This window comes from Nicotiana tabacum, chromosome 14 (assembly GCF_000715075.1).
Source record: "Nicotiana tabacum cultivar K326 chromosome 14, ASM71507v2, whole genome shotgun sequence".
Classification (NCBI taxonomy): domain Eukaryota; kingdom Viridiplantae; phylum Streptophyta; class Magnoliopsida; order Solanales; family Solanaceae; genus Nicotiana; species Nicotiana tabacum.
The window spans coordinates 34,805,576-34,822,932 of NC_134093.1; the positions used below are offsets into that span (position 1 = coordinate 34,805,576).

General features: G+C 37.8%; 1 protein-coding gene and 1 non-coding gene across 2 annotated transcripts; both read right to left on the minus strand.

The window, feature by feature from the left end:
* Positions 1-688: 688 nt before the first annotated feature.
* Positions 689-4,894, minus strand: LOC107818795 (uncharacterized). The gene is made up of 2 exons (XM_075229483.1): positions 4,693-4,894; positions 689-1,125 (listed from the first exon to the last, which is right to left on the minus strand). The coding sequence occupies exons 1-2, from the start codon at positions 4,877-4,879 to the stop codon at positions 935-937; spliced, it is 378 nt and encodes a 125-aa protein (XP_075085584.1). The 5' UTR covers positions 4,880-4,894; the 3' UTR covers positions 689-934.
* Positions 4,895-9,288: 4,394 nt separating this feature from the next.
* LOC142169256 (small nucleolar RNA R71) lies at positions 9,289-9,395 on the minus strand. The gene has a single exon (XR_012698966.1). It is a non-coding gene; the product is annotated as a small nucleolar RNA R71 (small nucleolar RNA).
* Positions 9,396-17,357: the final 7,962 nt, after the last annotated feature.

The following is a 17,357-nucleotide window of genomic DNA, read 5'->3' on the forward strand; positions in this document are numbered from 1 at the left end:
TTAGTTCTTATATGATGCCTTGTCATTTCGGCCCATCAAACTTCTTGGGTGAATTGTTTCTTTCCTCTTTGACAACAAGTATCAAAGAGGAAAGTAAATATATAATGGAACAGCAAGAGAGTAAAAATGCAAAACTTGCAATAGGAACCACAACTTAGACTTAAAAGAGCTTCGAATTATTGGTTGTTGTGTGATGTTCTTTCCTTTCGTGATGTCTTGTTGTTTTGTGAAGAACAATAGTGACTCTTCACTTAGAACAAGTTTCACGTGGTTAGTACAATTTGACAGAGAAAGGGAAGGGTTTTTTGGAACATTTGCAAAATCAGAGGCCTATATTAAGGGAAAAGTAGAGCAAATGTATATACTATTACTACTTTGTTTACTTAACTATGATTAAGTAATTGAAGTATATATGACTTGCATTCATATCCGTATATATTTAGTTATGTTGATAGCTATTATATTTCCCATAAATCTTCATATTTGAAGCTTTATTTCTTGTAATTAAAACTAAAGACTAAAAAACATCATGACGCAATGCCTAGAAAAGGTTCTTTTAGATAATTTCCTGTAGTGTCATTTGGTTAGTTTCATTTCCAATTTTATCTAATCATAGTTGGAACTCAAAGACTCAAAAACAGCCTGGTTCCAGGCTGATGAAAGGGTTCGTTTAGCTAATTTCCTGTAATTGTGAGAGCAAAAGTTATTGCAGTAAACAAAATGAATTGTTCGTTCACAGCCGCTCTTCTATAACTGTGTTTCACTCGACAAGATCACGAACGAAGTCAGATGATTACATAAACATAACTAAACACACCAAACCTATTGTTGTGGCACAAAGTTGAGCAATGCTCTTTTATCTAATTTCACATCTGGTTTCTGCAAAGGAAAGCCAGATATTAAAAGAGAATTTGATACATGTTTGGCATTTGTATCACTTCATCTTTTCTTCCTTGAACAAAACATGACGATTCACACGAGGATCAAACTTTCTAAATTCAAGTTTCGTCTGAGTCGTTTGAAGCTTTTTGGTCTTCTTCTTTACATAGAAAAACCCAGTTCCAGCAGCTGAAACGAGCCTCACGAATAGAGCTCCGGCCTTCTTCTTATCACCCATCAGCTTATCTGGTAGAGACAACAAAAACAAATATGAAAATTTGGTCTTCCAAGATATGTAGAACTAAATAGATGAAACCCTAAACAAATTTAAACTTGAAAAAAAAATTCAGACAGTAGTTCACAATGATTAGGTTAGTAAGTTGGCAGCAGCTTGAGGAGCTAATCAAATGTTCATGGCCAGAAAAATTTTAGTGGTTGGTAAATTATTGATTTTCATTCCAAATATCCCAACTTGCACAAAAACACGTTTGACAACTTTTGTCCTATAACCTTACCAAAACAACAAAACAAATTTATACATTGTTTGGTTACAAAAATGAAAAAAAAATAATAATATCCACATAGAATCTAGCATAAGTTATACAATGTTTGGTTGGTTTTTTCTCTTTTTCACATAAGACATAGCATTGCTAATAGAATGTTTGGTTCATAATTTTCTTTTCCGCATAACTAATACATGTATAAGTTATGAGGAAATCTATTATTTATGCATGGTAGAAGATGGAATAACTTATAAATGTATTAGTAATACTCGTATTAAAACTCAAAATGACAAGAACACCCTCTATTCAAACTTGTATGTTTTTGTTTAAGAAAATATATTTAAAAAATACTACAATTTTAATAGAATAAACTAGACTAACAATAAATAATACTCACATTATATTTCTAAATTACTAATCCTTATATAAACCGCTTAATTAATCTCCGCATAACTAATCCCTATTATTTATTTTCTTCTTCTTGTGCCGAGGGTCTTTCGGAAACAACCTCTCTACCCCTCCGGGGTAGGAGTAAGGTCTGCGTACACTCTACCCTCCCCAGACCCCATTTGTGGGATTTTACTGGGTTGTTGTTGTTGTATAACTAATCCTCGCATAACTAATCCCTATTTAACTAATTCATGCATAATTAATCCCTACATTACTAATACCTGCATAACTCTAACCAGCCACCAAACGACCCCTTACTACATATGTAGGCAAATGAACACTAGGCGCATAAACTCAGCTGGTCAAGTTGGAAGGTTAAAAGTTCAAGCTAGTCTCGAGTTCAGTAAGAACTACATATAATGCATGTACATAGCTTGTTCTAGCCTTGACTCAAGCTTATTTTCATCAATGATCGAGAAGGAGAAAGACACGAAATAATACTTGATTACCAAGATGAAGGAAAATGGAAACTTTATTTCTTTTATGACCAAGAAATCCATCTGGGACCAACCGCAGTCTTTGAAACTCAGGGATATTCAGCTCACCCATATACTCGTCCCCACTAAAATACTAGGCTTAGTTCGCATGATGTTGGATTCGAACCTGTGACCTAAGTCTCAAGTTCCTCAACCTTTGCCACTTATCTCCTTTTACCATCATATTGACTATCAAAACCAGAAAACTAGCATTTCTCCTGATAAAGACAATCTTCGTAATTCACTCAAGACATAACTTTTATACAACTCAATATCTCCTTCTTTTTCAATTTTTTTCTGAAATACAACAAGGGCCATCTCAACTCAGCCTATGCAAACAACATCTTCAACATGATATTCCGTAATATCTAAAGACCGCAAACCACCCACCCCCTCACTGCCCAACCAAACTTATATATCATTAAATTAAGCCAACAAATTCAAAAAATAAAAAGTAGTGAAATTATATGACCAAAGCACCCTTCAATCCTTTTTTCCTTTTGACAAGTCCATTCAGTTTGCCAGAATGTACATTATATGAATGCCCTCAACATAGCCCCTTTGAGAAGGTTTCTTATCCTTCTCGTTTTCTCATAATCACGCTGAGATGAGTCGTATATCCTATTAGTGAATACATATCCTTTTCCTGCTCTTGCCCTGTTATATCCTATTAGTGAATACATATCCTTTTACTGCTCTTGCCCTGTTATCAGAAACTATAACAACTACAATAAGAATCAGAATAGGATGCTTCTTCGTAATCAACCACTACAAAATATAGGCTTAACAACAACAACAAACCCAGTGTAATCCCACAAGTGGAGTCTGGGGAGGCTTGCTTATGGAAATATCTTAGGTAAAACAAATTGACTACAAAAGAGGTTTTAATCAACATATAGCCTCTTTGCATTAAATGTACGGAGTGCCCACTTTACAGTAATTGTGAGACATCAAGTTCCCCTATTTTAGTTATTTGAGTTTAAGAAATATTAAACTCTGATTGATCAAAATCAGAGACCTTATATGACTAACATTAACTTCTCTTAAGTTTTGGAACGTGAGATATAAAAACACAACTTAAAAAAAGGGTGAAAGGAAGATAAATGAGTTTCTCACAGGTTTTAGCTGCAAAAACGGAAACATTGTTCAACGTTTTTAGGAGAATCATCATGATTCAAGGTAGGCTCTTCTTGACGATTAATTCGTACAACATTTACTATTGAGATCAAGAACTTCTATGACACTAAGTCATCTATAAGCTTTTCGACAGATAAGTTTACAATCTATGAACATTAAAATATCTCACACTAGACAGATAAATCTACAATGTGCATAGAGATGTAGAGATCCATGTGTTTCTATACTCTTTATGTTGCATCTTGGCTAGTGTTCTTGAATTCTTGGTTCAAGATTTAAACAACCCTCTCACAACAAAATGAAGTCAACAGAGGAAAAGAACCCAGAAATCCGCAGTTTTTGTCATAACCTAGAAATCCGCAGTTTCAAATATGCCCATCCGCTACCTTTCTCCGCCTAAATACCACTCGGTTCACCAGAAAGGATGCAATTGTCAATATGAACTGACCCCGATATACTTCTTTTTTGGTTGAGAAGATTGGTATCAAATACTATATGCGATATCAGAAGCCCAAAGGAAAAAAGAAAAAAAAAAGATACTATATAACACCAAAGATCAATCACCTAACTTGGACACACTAGTTTGGGTTGGTTCAAGTTCAACAGCTCGTGAGTCGTGGGTAACTAGCTGGAATATGATGGTGGGATTTGACCAGGTTTGCACCCGGACTGAGAAGGAGGATCAGAGGTCCTAATTTTATCACAATTAAGCAGATTCTTTTATGGTAAATTTTGCAATATAGCAACTTGGTAAGTTGTCAATAGGTCGAATCACGGTCATACTTGAGCTAACTGGACAAGCATATGAATATAACAAGTACTAAAACCAATGCGGCTTATGGAAGAAATGTCATTTTGGGCAACCAATAAGCATCGTCTATTAATAGCACAACAAGAAAGGTATGAAAGATACACAGAGTCCTCATTTTCACATTTCTCCTTTTCTCGTTCAAATCCAGGCGATTAAATTCGTAGCAGAAGCAGTAACTAAGTCAAGAACTATACTATACACCATTTGAACGACCACGAGTCATTGATTCCGATAAAGTAAAAATGGAAGGAAAATATGAAATGAATAGCAGGGGATGTAAGCGAGACATTCGCACTACCCACAAAGTTATAATTTTTACTAGTTTCAAAGGATAAAGCATCAAACTGTTCGTTTACAACATTACATGATTCAGGTTATATGAAAAAGCACATTCAACAACAAAAACTGATGAATAAAAGCATAAATCAGATTTTACCAAAAGCAGAAGAGGGGAAAAAAGAATAGAGAATTGATACCAGAGTAAGGGAGCGCGCTTCAAGGTGCCAAAGTGAATACAGAAAGCTTTCACTGAAGCTGATGAGAAACCCTTCTTGCTGAGATTTTGTATGTGGGCTTGTTCTCAAGAAATTCGAGTCAGTTGCTCGGCCCAATATATTGCCCATAAAGGTGCTATTTAGTAATTAGCCAGTGCATTCTGAATTTTAGATTTTCAGAATGTCCTGAGTCGCTCTGAAGTTAAAAATTTTAGTTCAAAGTTTTAGGACAACATAAGTAATGACTAATCTCTAAAGAGCATTCCTGAGAATTGCTTATTAGTGCACTTCCCGTATCATATAATGGATTTTCAAAATTTTCGAAAACAAAGAAAATGAAGTTAAGAAAAGAAACGAATGAAGGTACATAACACTAGGTTATTCCGTTGTTGAAGTTTTCTAAATAAAATCATAAACGTTTTGTATGCTAGACCTTAAAATCATGTAGCGATATAAGTATTTTGTCAACAAATTAATCAGTGAATATGCACGGAAAAAAAAAAGCATTGTGTTAAAATTAGGCCAAAACATACTATGTGATTGATCTGGAAATTCAACGCAAATTGAAGTACATAAAATCAATGTATTGGACGACGAATACTTTAACTCATTTTGGATATTTCTCGGTACTTATTTATTTATCTATGTCTGAAATGTTTAACCAAATTTATATAATAGTGCATCGGAAGGTTATATTTTTAGCCGTTGTGATAATATAGTATTTTTTGTGGGCAAAATAAAGTTATGTGAATTTAATGACTATTTATGAAATTTGCCCAAAATAGATTTAGTGTTACAAAAATCCATCACCTAGTTCATTTTCCGAAACTCCATAACCTCGCTTTATAATTGATTTGGATCCTACATTTTCTTTACTCTCGCCACCCACAATCTATTCATTTACCAGGATGTCACATATCCTATTGGAGTGGGATAGATGAAATAGAGGCTTGCTTTCGATGTTTTTCGCGATAAGAATGTGACACTAAAACTTAAAGGTAAGTTTTACAAAGCGATGGTTAGATCAACTATGTTGTATGTGGCAGAGTATTGACCAGTCAAGAACTCCCATATTCAGAGGATGAAGGTAGCAGAGATGAGGATGTTGAGATAAATGTGTGGGCATACCATTATAGATAAGATTAGTATGAAGCTATTCGGGATAAGGTGGGTGTGGCCCCTATGGAGGACAAGATGCAGGAAGTGAGGCTAAGATGGGGCTTTTGCATCTATACCCAGTTTTGGGGTCACAATTGAAACTATACCCACTTTGAAAAAAAATTGCAAGCCTACCTACTTTAGTGATAAGTCTGAAGCTAAAAAAAAATTAGTCTGAAGTACAATACACTTAAGGCCAATTAAGTCTAAAGTGCAAAAATTGCACTTAAGATACACTTAAGACCAAATAGGTCTGAATTACAATAAATATTTTCATGCACTTAGGTCAGAGAGGTCTGAAGTGAAAAAATTGTACCTCAAATGCACTTAAGGCCTAATAAGTCTGAAGTGCAACCAATGGTTTCATGCACTTAAGGCCAATAAGTTTGAAGTGAAAAAATTACACTTCAGATGCACTTAGGCCAAATAGGTTTGAAGTACAACCAATGGTTTAATGCACTTAAGGCCAATACGTCTAAAGTGAAAAAATTGCATCTCGGATGCACTTAAGGCCAAATAGTCTGAAGTGCGACCAATGGTTTCATGCACTTAAGGCCAATACGTCTAAAGTGAAAAAAATTGCATTTCGGATGCACTTAAGGCCCAATAGTCGGAATTGCGACCAATGACTTCATGCACTTAAGGCCAATAAGTCTGAAGTGAAAAAATTACACTTAAGACCAAATAAGTCTAAAGTGCAACCAATGTTTTCATGCACTTAAGGCCAAATAAGCTTGAAGAGCAAATTGCCCATAAATAGAAATTCCTTCTTCGACATTTAAATCTGAGCTCAAATTTGAAACATAACCTCCAAATATCATCAAGAATAAACCTCAATCATCAATTTGTCAAAACAACGATAAATCTAACGAACCCATTTTGCAATTAAGAAAAAGAAGAAGAACAAACCTTAAGCAACAGTAAAAAATAAAGCGCCACAACAGCTCACCACTATAAAATATCATAAACTACCTTAATATATGTTCACGAACACCATATAAAATCAATGTCACCTGAAGAATAGTTATGTATATAGATATGTTATCTGCTTTAAGAAGAATAAAAATACATTTAAGATGATTTAGCGTTGTCTCTTCTACAGCATAACAATTCAGAATCATCATTTATAAGGTTTGCCGCCTTAAAGCATGCATATTCACTTATTTGTTTTATGTTAAGTATCGGTGGTTTAAGTTGTGAATATAAAAGAAACTGAAGAACAAAAGTTTTGAATGCGGCATGAATATGGTTCTTTGGAATTGGAGGGAGATATATTTGTAGATTGGTGATGTGTGGCTATAATTCCATAGTTTTGCATATTATTCGCCTTGCATTTTATATGCTTTAATGATAAATTATACTTTATTTACGCGTAATGGAGTCTATTTTATGTGTAAGTGAATTGGAGATGAAAGTAGAGCAAAAGGAATAAGTAAAGTCTAAAGCGTACTCGAAAACAGTTGAAAAGAAGAAAGAAAGAAGTGAGCAGCCGACAAATGAAAAGCTGGCGAAGCCAAGCCTAGAGCAGGCGTTAGAGCAGGCTGGGCGAGCCCTTTAGCTCGCGTGGGAGCTGGCGACGCCAGGCCTGGGGCGAGCTCCACCAGGCGTTGAAGCTGGCGACGCCAGGTCTGGGGCGGGGTTCAGCTCGCGTGAAGCCTCGCGAGGCCAGGTCTGAGGCGCGCACTTTCCGAATGTTGAAGGCTTATTTCGTCTCCTAGTTTGACTAGGACTTGGCTTACGCATTTAGGTTTTTTTTCTACACATATAAATAGACCTAAAACGCCACTTTTGAGGGATTTTTGGCAATTGGAGGCAAGGATAGCTCGTGGAACAACCGTTGGGAGCTAGACTCATTGATTTCTACATCCCTTTATCCTTACTTTGTAATTTAATTATGCAAAATATTTCGGATATTGTTACTATGAGTATGAGTAGCTAAACTCCTAATCTAGGGTTTTGATGGAACCTATTGAAGGATGATTTTCTTGTTACGTTAATATAGATTTGTCGTAGTATTTTCTCTATTTGTTCAACTATAATATTATTGTGGTTGATTGAAGGGCCCTCAATTGGCTGTGCCTATTTAGTATGTATTACTCGGGAGAGAGTGCATATTTAGGTAGTTGTTGAACAACATCAGTCCTAACGTATATGAGGGATCAATACGAAAGGTTTAAAGGTGGGATTAGGGATAACGAAACCTTGGTGCGATCCGAGTGAGCCATACTTAATGCCAGCTAGCGTAATTCGGGAGAATATGTCTAGTAAATTGTGGTAATTACTCGAGAGAGAGTTACGACAGTCATAGTGCTCATGATCGATAGAGAAGACTTAGGCGAATTTATAGAAAACATAGCGGAAAAGATTCTGACAATAGGAGAAATCACAACCTTAGATCATTCTAATTCTTGTCTACAACCCGTTAGTAGTTAGTTATTAATTGTTGCACTTTCATTACGTAATATTTATTTAGTAAACATCCAAATTATTACTTAAATATTTCTGAAGATTGATTGCGTGAGTTCGTGTGAGTCTAGTAGCTGTGTTTGATAGGTTAATTTCCTGTGGGATTCGACTCCGGACTTATTAGCCGGAATATATTCGCAACGACCGCTTAATCCTTTTTATAAGGCATAGTTGGGCGTGATCAAATTTTGACGTCATTGTCGGGGAATTAACGGTGTTATTAATTGCATCTAAAAGAAGTGCTAGAATTCTTAGTCTAGTCAATTTTCTTCATTTTAAACTGAATACATTGAAATTCTAACGTTTGTAGTCTTGGGTGTTACAGGTACATGCCTAGAAACTCCTCAAGAACTGGTAAATTGTTCAAAGCATTATCAGATCCTGAAAAAGTTTTCAAGGCATTGAATCGTGCAAACAAGAAGGACAAACAACAACAAAACTCAACAGAACGAATCGAACCAGACATGGATGACGTAATAGAAAATTCAAATAACAGAAATAATGCGAATGACCCGAACAATTAAGGTGTGGCGCCTTTTGCGCTAGAAGCAGCCTTGTATGATTAAGCACAACCTACCGCCGAAAATCTGGCAACCGCAATTGCAGTCCCTCAAATACAAGCGGAATCATTTCAAATCACAAATAACATGCTACATTTGTTGCAGAATAAGGGACTATTTTCAGGGTCTTACATTGAAGATCCTCAGCAGCATCTGAAAAATTTCCTGTTGATATGTGTCACACAAAGGTAACCTAATGTGACACCGAAAGCAATAAAGCTGTTATTATTTCCATTCTCGGTGACGAGAGAGGCTCAGACTTGGCTTAATTCACTCCCCATAAAATCCATCACTATTTGGGAGGAATTAGTCAAGCAATTTATGAACAAGTTCTACCCACCCAATAATACTGACAAACAAATTGATGAGATATTGAGCTTCAGGCAGAGACCAATAGAAACACTACAAGAAACGTGGAAGCGGTTCAAGGGTATACTGGTTAAGTGTCCACATCATGGCATTCCAGAGCAAATGTTGGGGCAGAGGTTCTACATGGGATTGGAAGACAACTTAAAGGCCAATGTTGATGCTTCAGCGGGTGGAGCATTTTTTAGCAAATCATTCAGAGAATGCAAGATCATACTCGATAAAATGGCTCAAAACTCAGGATGGATGATAAGAGACTCTACTATCACTCCTGTAGTTCACTCTGTGGCTTTGGACCCAATCAACTCTATAGCCGAAAATATGGCCACTCTGATGACACAAATGAGTATCCTCACCAAGAATATCGATGAATCAAGCCAGAAGCAGCAGGTACACATAGTTGATGCGACTAATGAGGGCTTATGTACACCATGCATTAACCAACCATATGCATGCTCGTTGAGTGCGGAAGGTGACAACCAGTACTATCAGAAAGATATGAACTATGTGGCCAACTATGGGGGACAGAGGCAAGGTGGTTAGAATTGGGGGCAACAAAATCAATAATATAGACCAGTAGAGTAGCAGTACAATAACAACAACAATCCTGGAGTTATGCGAGCATAGGGTCAAGTGGTGCTTTACCAAAGGCAACATGGTTATTACCAGCAAAATCAGTAGTTGGCTTATCAACAACCTCAACAACAACACATTGTGAGACAAGATGATGGGTTCGTTGAACTTAAGGGAATGCTAGACAGCAACAACAGAATGCTGCAACAACTTATTGGGTCCACTGGAAAAATGCAAGAGAGTGGACTCACATGAATCAGCGATACAGGGTATTGAGATTCAATTAGGACAGATTTCTATGGCTCTAAACAATCATCCCCAAGAGACGTTACCTGAAGACACACAAGTCAATCCAAAAGATCAGGGCCCGAAACAGCTTATGGCAGTGAGTCTACGAAATGGTAGAGACCTAGATCTGGAGAAAGAGATTGCTCGCGAAAGCCGACCTACAGAAATACTTGTGCCAGTACCCATTGAGATAGATGTTTCAACAGAGTTAACTGAGGTGACGGTACAACATGCACAAGAGAGCACAAATAAAGAAAAAAAAGTTACAAAAGAGACTGAGGTAGCACAAGAAATGACAGTAGAAGCAGTGTCTGAGAAAGATAAAACTCAAATCATAGGAAAGAAGCGACCTTCAGTACCATTCCCGCAGAGATTGGCCAAATATCAGAAGGACGAGCAATATAGGAAATTCATGAAATACAGGTGAACATTCCACTGATTGATGCATTGCGGGAGATGCATGGGTATGCCAAAATGATGAAAGATTTAATGTCTCGCAAATTCCACTTCCAAGACATGTCCACTGTTACATTGACACAGACCTGTAGTGCAGTCGTGATGAGACCCATAGCTAAGAAGTTGTCAGACCCATGGAGTTTCACAATTCCATGCATGATAGGCAGCTATGCTTTTGCTAAAGCATTGTGTAATTTGGGGGCAAGCATAAACTTGATGCCCTTGGCTATCTACAAAAGGTTAGGCATTGGAAAAGCTAGACCCACGTCCATGTTACTACAACTAGCCGACCGGACAGTAAAGAGGCCCTTTGGTATCCTTGATAATGTATTAGTACAGGTTGGGAAGTTTGTGTTCCCGGAAGATTTTGTCATTCTAGACTGTCGGGTTAACGAGGAGATTCCCATAATTTTGGGAAGACCATTCTTGGCCACTGGGAGAGCTTTAATTGATTGTGAAACTGGAGAGCTGAAAATGAGACTAAATGAGGAAGAAATAACATTCAACGTGCAGAAATCTATGCGACGACCAAGTGAATTTGCTAACTGCTCTCTAATAGAAGCCGTGGATGTAATTTTGGAGGAGGAAGATGAGACCTTGAATGCTAAAGACCCTCTAGCAGCCTGTCTCATGAACTTTGATGAAGTAAATGGAGAGGATTTGGCAGAGTGGGTGCTGGGTCTTGAAGGCCAAAGGTTTTGGAAAAGAGAGCTAGAATTTGAGCCTTTGCACTTAGAAGAAAGAAAAATTCCTCCAGCTAAGCCATCGATAGAAGAGCCACCAAAATTGGAACTGAAGCCACTACCATCTCACCTCAGGTATGCTTTCTTGGGACCTAACTCAACTTTACCTGTTATTATCTTATCTGGTTTGTTAGATGTGCTGAAAGAACAACTTTTGTAGGTATTGAGTGAGTGCAAAACTGCAATTGGTTGGACCATTGCAGACATTAATGGTATCAGCCCAGCCTTCTGTATGCATAAGATTCTACTGAAAGATGGCCACAAACCTTCCAGAGAACATCAAAGAAGGTTGAACCCCAACATGAAGGAAGTTGTGAAAAAGGAGGTGAAAAAGTGGTTAGATGCGGGGATCATTTTCCCTATCTCCAACAGTAACTGGATCAACCCAGTCCAATGTGTGCCTAAGAAAGGTGGGATGGATGTAGTGCAAAACGAGAACAATGAGTTGATATCAACAAGAACAGTCACGTGATGGCGAATTTGTATGGACTACAGAAGGTTGAACAAGGCCACCCGAAAAGACCATTTTCCCTTGTCGTTCATTGATCAAATGCTAGATAGATTGGCTGGGAAGTCCCACTTTTGCTTTCTGGATGGATACTCGGGGTATAATCAAATCTCCATTGCCCCGGAAGATAGAGAGAAAACATCATTCACCTGTCCATATGGCGCCTACGCCTTCCGGAGGATGCCGTTTGGCCTATGCAATGCACCCGCCACATTTCAAAGGTGCATGATGGCCATCTTCACTGATATGGTAGAGGACATCATGGAGGTCTTTATGGATGACTTCTCGGTGGTGGGAGACTCATTTGATGATAGCCTAAGGAATTTGAAAAGAGTGCTGAAAAGATGTGTTGAGACTAATCTGATGCTCAATTGGGAAAAATGCCATTTCATGGTACATGAAGGTATAGTCTTAGGGCACCTAGTGTCGAGGGTGTTTCTTGGCCACGCCGGGTTCTATAGACGGTTCATAAAAGATTTTTCCAAAATTGCTAACCCCTTGTGTAAATTACTTGAAAAAGATCACCCTTTTGTATTTTCTGATGACCGCATGGTAGCTTTTGAGGAATTAAAGAAGAGGCTGGTGACATCACCTATCATAGTTGCACTTGACTGGGAGCAACCATTTGAGCTGATATGTGATGCAAGCGACTATGCTGTGGGAGCAGCGCTTGGGCAGTGCAAAGACAAAGTCATGCATCCAATATATTATGCAAGTAGAACTTTGAGTGGTGCCTAAATAAATTACACAGTGACCGAGAAGGAGATGCTAGCAGTAGTGTTCACATTTGACAAATTCAGGTCATACCTGATAAGCTCGAAGGTAATTGTTTATACTGACCATGCTGCTCTCAGGTACCTTATTGATAAAAAGGAGTCAAAGTCGCGCCTGATTAGATAGGTGCTACTGCTGCAATAATTTGACTTAGAAATCCATGACCGAAAAAGAACGGAGAACCAAGTGGATGATCACTTGTCTAGGCTGGAAGTAGCCGAAAAGAAGGTTGAGGGGGAAGAGATTGTGGAGACTTTCCCGGATGAACAACTACTAGCCACGAGCCTTGAGGTAGCGCCATGGTATGAAGACATTGCAAATTACCTGGCAAGCGGTATTGTTCCCTATGACTTTTCTTCTGTTCAAAAGAAAAATTTCTTTCATGATTGTCGCATGTATTATTGGGATGAGCCTTATCTATTCAGGATTTGTGTTGATAACATGATCCGGAGATGTATCCCTGAGATAGACCAATGTGATGACCCAAAATATTATCTTTAAAGTTAATAATTAATTATATATTTTAAGACCTCGAAAAGCACTATTTATCATTACTCAACTTGTGTACGCAATCCGTAAAATTTTTCGGAAAGCTTTTATGTAAAAAAAATGGATTAAAATGTGAATTAGAGCTTTAAAACCCAACTAAGTTGACTTTGGTCAACATTTTGAGTAAACGGACTCGGATCAGTATTTTGACAGTTTCGGTAAGTCTGTATCGTGATTTAGGACTTGGGCGTATGCCCGGAATCAAATTCCGAGGTCCCTAGTCCGAGATATGGAATTTTGATAAAACAAAATTAAAAGTTTAAGTTCAAATAGTGACAGGATATCGAATTATATGCAAACGACCCTGGAATAGAACTTTGATTATTCCAACAGCTCCGTATGGTGATTTTGGACTTAGGAGCGTGATCGAAATTTTATTTGGAAGTCCGTAGTGAAATTAGGCTTGAAATGGCTAAAATAGGAATTTAAAGTTTGGAAGTTTGACAGGGAAGTTGACTTTTTGATATCGGGGTCGGAATCCAGTTTCGAAAATTTTCGTAGCTCCGTATGTAATTTATGACTTGTGTGCGAAATTTGAGGTCAATCGGACTTGATTTGATAGGTTTCGACATCGAATGTAGAAGTTGGAAATTCTAAGTTTCATTAAGCTTGAATTGAAGCATGATTCATGATTTTAGCGTTGTTTGATATGATTTGAGATTTTAAATAAGTTCGTATGATATTTTAGGACTTGTTGGTATTTTTGGTTGAGGTCCCGAGGGCCTCGGGTGAGTTTCGGATGATTAACATATCAAAAATGGGACTTAAACAACTGCTGCAATGTTTCTTCTGCTGAGCCATCGAGCCTAGAAGTCGAGCCAAAAAATCGAAGGCCAGAAATCGAGCCCAGAAATCGAGCTGAGGATCGAAGGTAGGCTCGAGATCCATGATCGAAGGCAGGCTCGAGAGCCATGATCGAAGGCAGGCTCGAGAGCCATGATCGAAGACAAGGCTCGAGGGCCATGATCGAAGGCTCAAGATCGAGGCCATGATCGAAGGCCCAAGCTCGATGCCATGATCGATGCCATGACCGAAGGCCCCGACTCGAGCCTGTGATCGAAGCCACGATCGAGGCCTAGACTCGAGGCCATGATCGAAGCCACGATCAAAGCCCAGTTCCGAAGGCTGACTGGGCAGATTTATAAAAGAGGGGATTTCGTCCCATTTGCCATTTTTAACGAACTTGAGCTTAAGCAGAAGCGATTTTTGACAGATTTTCAAGGAAAAATATTTGGGTAAGTGATTCTAACTCGGATTTGGTCTATATACACGAATATATCATTGTTTTCATCATTTAATTAGTGTATCGAGATTGAAAATTTGAGAAACTTTTAGAAATCTCATAGAAACGAATTGTTGAGATTTCTGTGTTGATTCAGAGTCGGATTTGAGTGAAACTGGTATGGTTAGACTCGTAATTAAATGGGTTGTCAGATTTTATAAGTTTTGCCTGATTCTGAGACGTGGGCCCCATGGGCGATTTTTGAGCTAATTTCGGATTTTATTAAAAACTGTAGTATATTCTTATGAAATTGATTCCTATAATTTTTGTTGACTGTATCGAATTAATTATGACTAGATACGAGTCGATTGGAGTCAGAAAATTGAGGAAAAGGCATACTACTTGGTGAAATTAGAGCAAGTCGAGGTAAGTGACTTGTCTAACCTTGTGTGGGAAAAATTTCCCCTAGGATTAGTATTAATTGTAATGTGATGAAAGTCGTGTACACGAGGTGACGAGTGTGTACACGGACTAAATGTGAAGGATTATATTTTTAAATTGTGAAGATCACTGTTGCATATTAATTAAATTATTAAATCTTGTTATATTCTCCATCATTAATTTGATTTGTATACTTTAAATTTGCTTGACCTTTTCCTGCTAATTATTTTACCTGTTTGGTTGAAACTTGGTTTCTTTTATTCTGTGCATTATTTGAAATTGATTTTCTTTAAATTAAATATTATTAATATGAAGTATTTGACATTTTAAATTTGGTATTGAAGCAACGTATTAAAGATTTTGAAATATTATTTTGCTAAATTATTTATTCCTGAATATTTTTGTAAGATTTTTGTACTCATTGTGATGGAGCCGTGAGCTCTTTATTGTGGAAAAATATTATTGATGATTTATTTTGGCATGAGCCGTGAGCTCTTTATTGTAGAAAAATATTATTGATGACTTATTTTGGCATGAGCCGTGAGCTCTTTATTGTGAAAAATATTGTTGTTGAATTATGTTGGCAAGTTAAATTATTTGAGCACTTGAGGTGTAAATTGTGATATATTGTGATATTGATATGCATGCGGTGGTATAAGGTCTGGGTATTGAAACGCATGCGGTGAGATAAGGGTGGCTTGATACGCGTGGCTAGTAGGGGAAACTACTAGAGGTCATGCGGTGTGATAAGGATGGCTAAAACGCGGGATGTTATTTCAGAAAAAATGTTTTCTTTAAAATAAATTGTGAAAGCTCCCGCGGTGAGATAAGGAAATGAGATATTGTGAATTTATTTATGATTTGGGACTACGAGGCGGTACTTCGTGAGTGCCCTTATTGATATTGATTTATGGCCATAGTTGCCTTTGATTATTTGTTGTGATTTTCATAAAGTTGAAAAGAATTCTGTTTTGATTCTACGAGATATTATTTACCATTATTTTGTGTAATTAAATGGTGACATACTACTTGATTCATTTCCATTGTCATTTTATTTTATTATATTGTTAAACATTTTACCATGCAATTATTATTTTCCAGTAGGGCCTGACCTGACCTCGTCACTACTCTACCGAGATTAGGCTTGGCACTTACTGGGTACCACTGTGGTGTACTCATACTACGCTTCTGCACATCTTTTTGTGCAGATCCAGGTACTCCTTACCAGCCCCATGCATCAGTAAATTAGCTGTACGAGGAGACTTCGAGGTATATCTGCCAGGGCCCGCAGACTCCGGAGTCCCCTTCTATTCTTGTTATGTTGCTTCCTTATTTTCTTTAGACTCTCTTATATAGAGACATTGAGGATAAATTCTTAGAAGCTAGTGACTTATTTCTACCGGGTTTTGGGAGTTGAAATTGTTTGAATTGTAGTTTATTTATTTCAGATATTTATTATTATTCCACATTGATAAGCTTACCTAGTCTTAGAGACTAGGTGCCATCACGACATTCCTACGAAGGGAATTTGGGGTCGTGGCAACCAATCTTCTATTTTGTAGGCTTGTCACGCGTCACCATATGGTGGCCATTTCGGGGGAGTAAGGACAACTGCGAAAGTGCTGGAGTCGGGCTTCTACTGGCCGATATTGTTCAAAGATGCACACTTATGGGTGAAGGGTTGTGATGAATGCTAGCGAACCGGGAATATTTCCCGCCGACATGAAATGCCTATGAACCCAATTCAGGAGGTAGAAGTGTTTGATGTATGGGGAATCGATTTCATGGGGCCTTTCGTCAGCTCATATGGCAATAAGTACATACTCGTAGCTGTGGACTACGTGTCAAAATAGGCGGAGGCTGCAACGCTCCCTACAAATGATGCAAAGGGGGTAATTGATTTTTTGAGAAAGAATATATTCACCCGATTTGGCACTCCAAGGGCAATAATCAGTGACGGAGGCACTCACTTATGTAATCGAGTCTTTGCAAAGTTGTTAGAAAAGTATGATGTACGCCACAAGGTTGCCACCCCATATCATCCACAAAGAAGTGGGCAAGTTGAAGTTTCGAACAGAGAGATAAAGAGCGTTTTGACAAAGACTGTGAATGCTACAAGAACGGATTGGGCGAGAAAGTTAGATGATGCACTCTGGGCCTATCATACCACTTTCAAAACTCCAATTGGCATGTCGCCATATAAATTGGTGTTTAGGAAGGTGTGTCACTTACTAGTGGAGTTGGAGCATAGAGCTTTATGGGCATTGAGGCAGCTGAATCTCGATATAGAAGCTGCGGGTACAAGTAGAGTCACAGAGTTGCACGAGCTTGATGAGTTTCGCTACCATGCTTTTGAGAGCACAAGACTATACAAGGAGAGAATGAAGATGATGCATGATAAAAATATTCTTGAGCGGAGTTTTAAACCCGGAGATATGGTATTGCTATACAATTCAAGATTGAGGTTATTTCCGAGCAAATTAAAGTCAAGATGGTCAGGACC

Bases quoted from the DNA above. Each gene is read 5' to 3' on its own strand.
- LOC107818795 (XM_075229483.1), bottom strand. From the start codon at position 4,879: ATGGGCAATATATTGGGCCGAGCAACTGACTCGAATTTCTTGAGAACA. The intron at 1,126-4,692 runs GTAAAATCTGAT...TGTCTCTACCAG, and splicing joins TTTCCCCTCTTCTGCTTTTG to ATAAGCTGATGGGTGATAAG.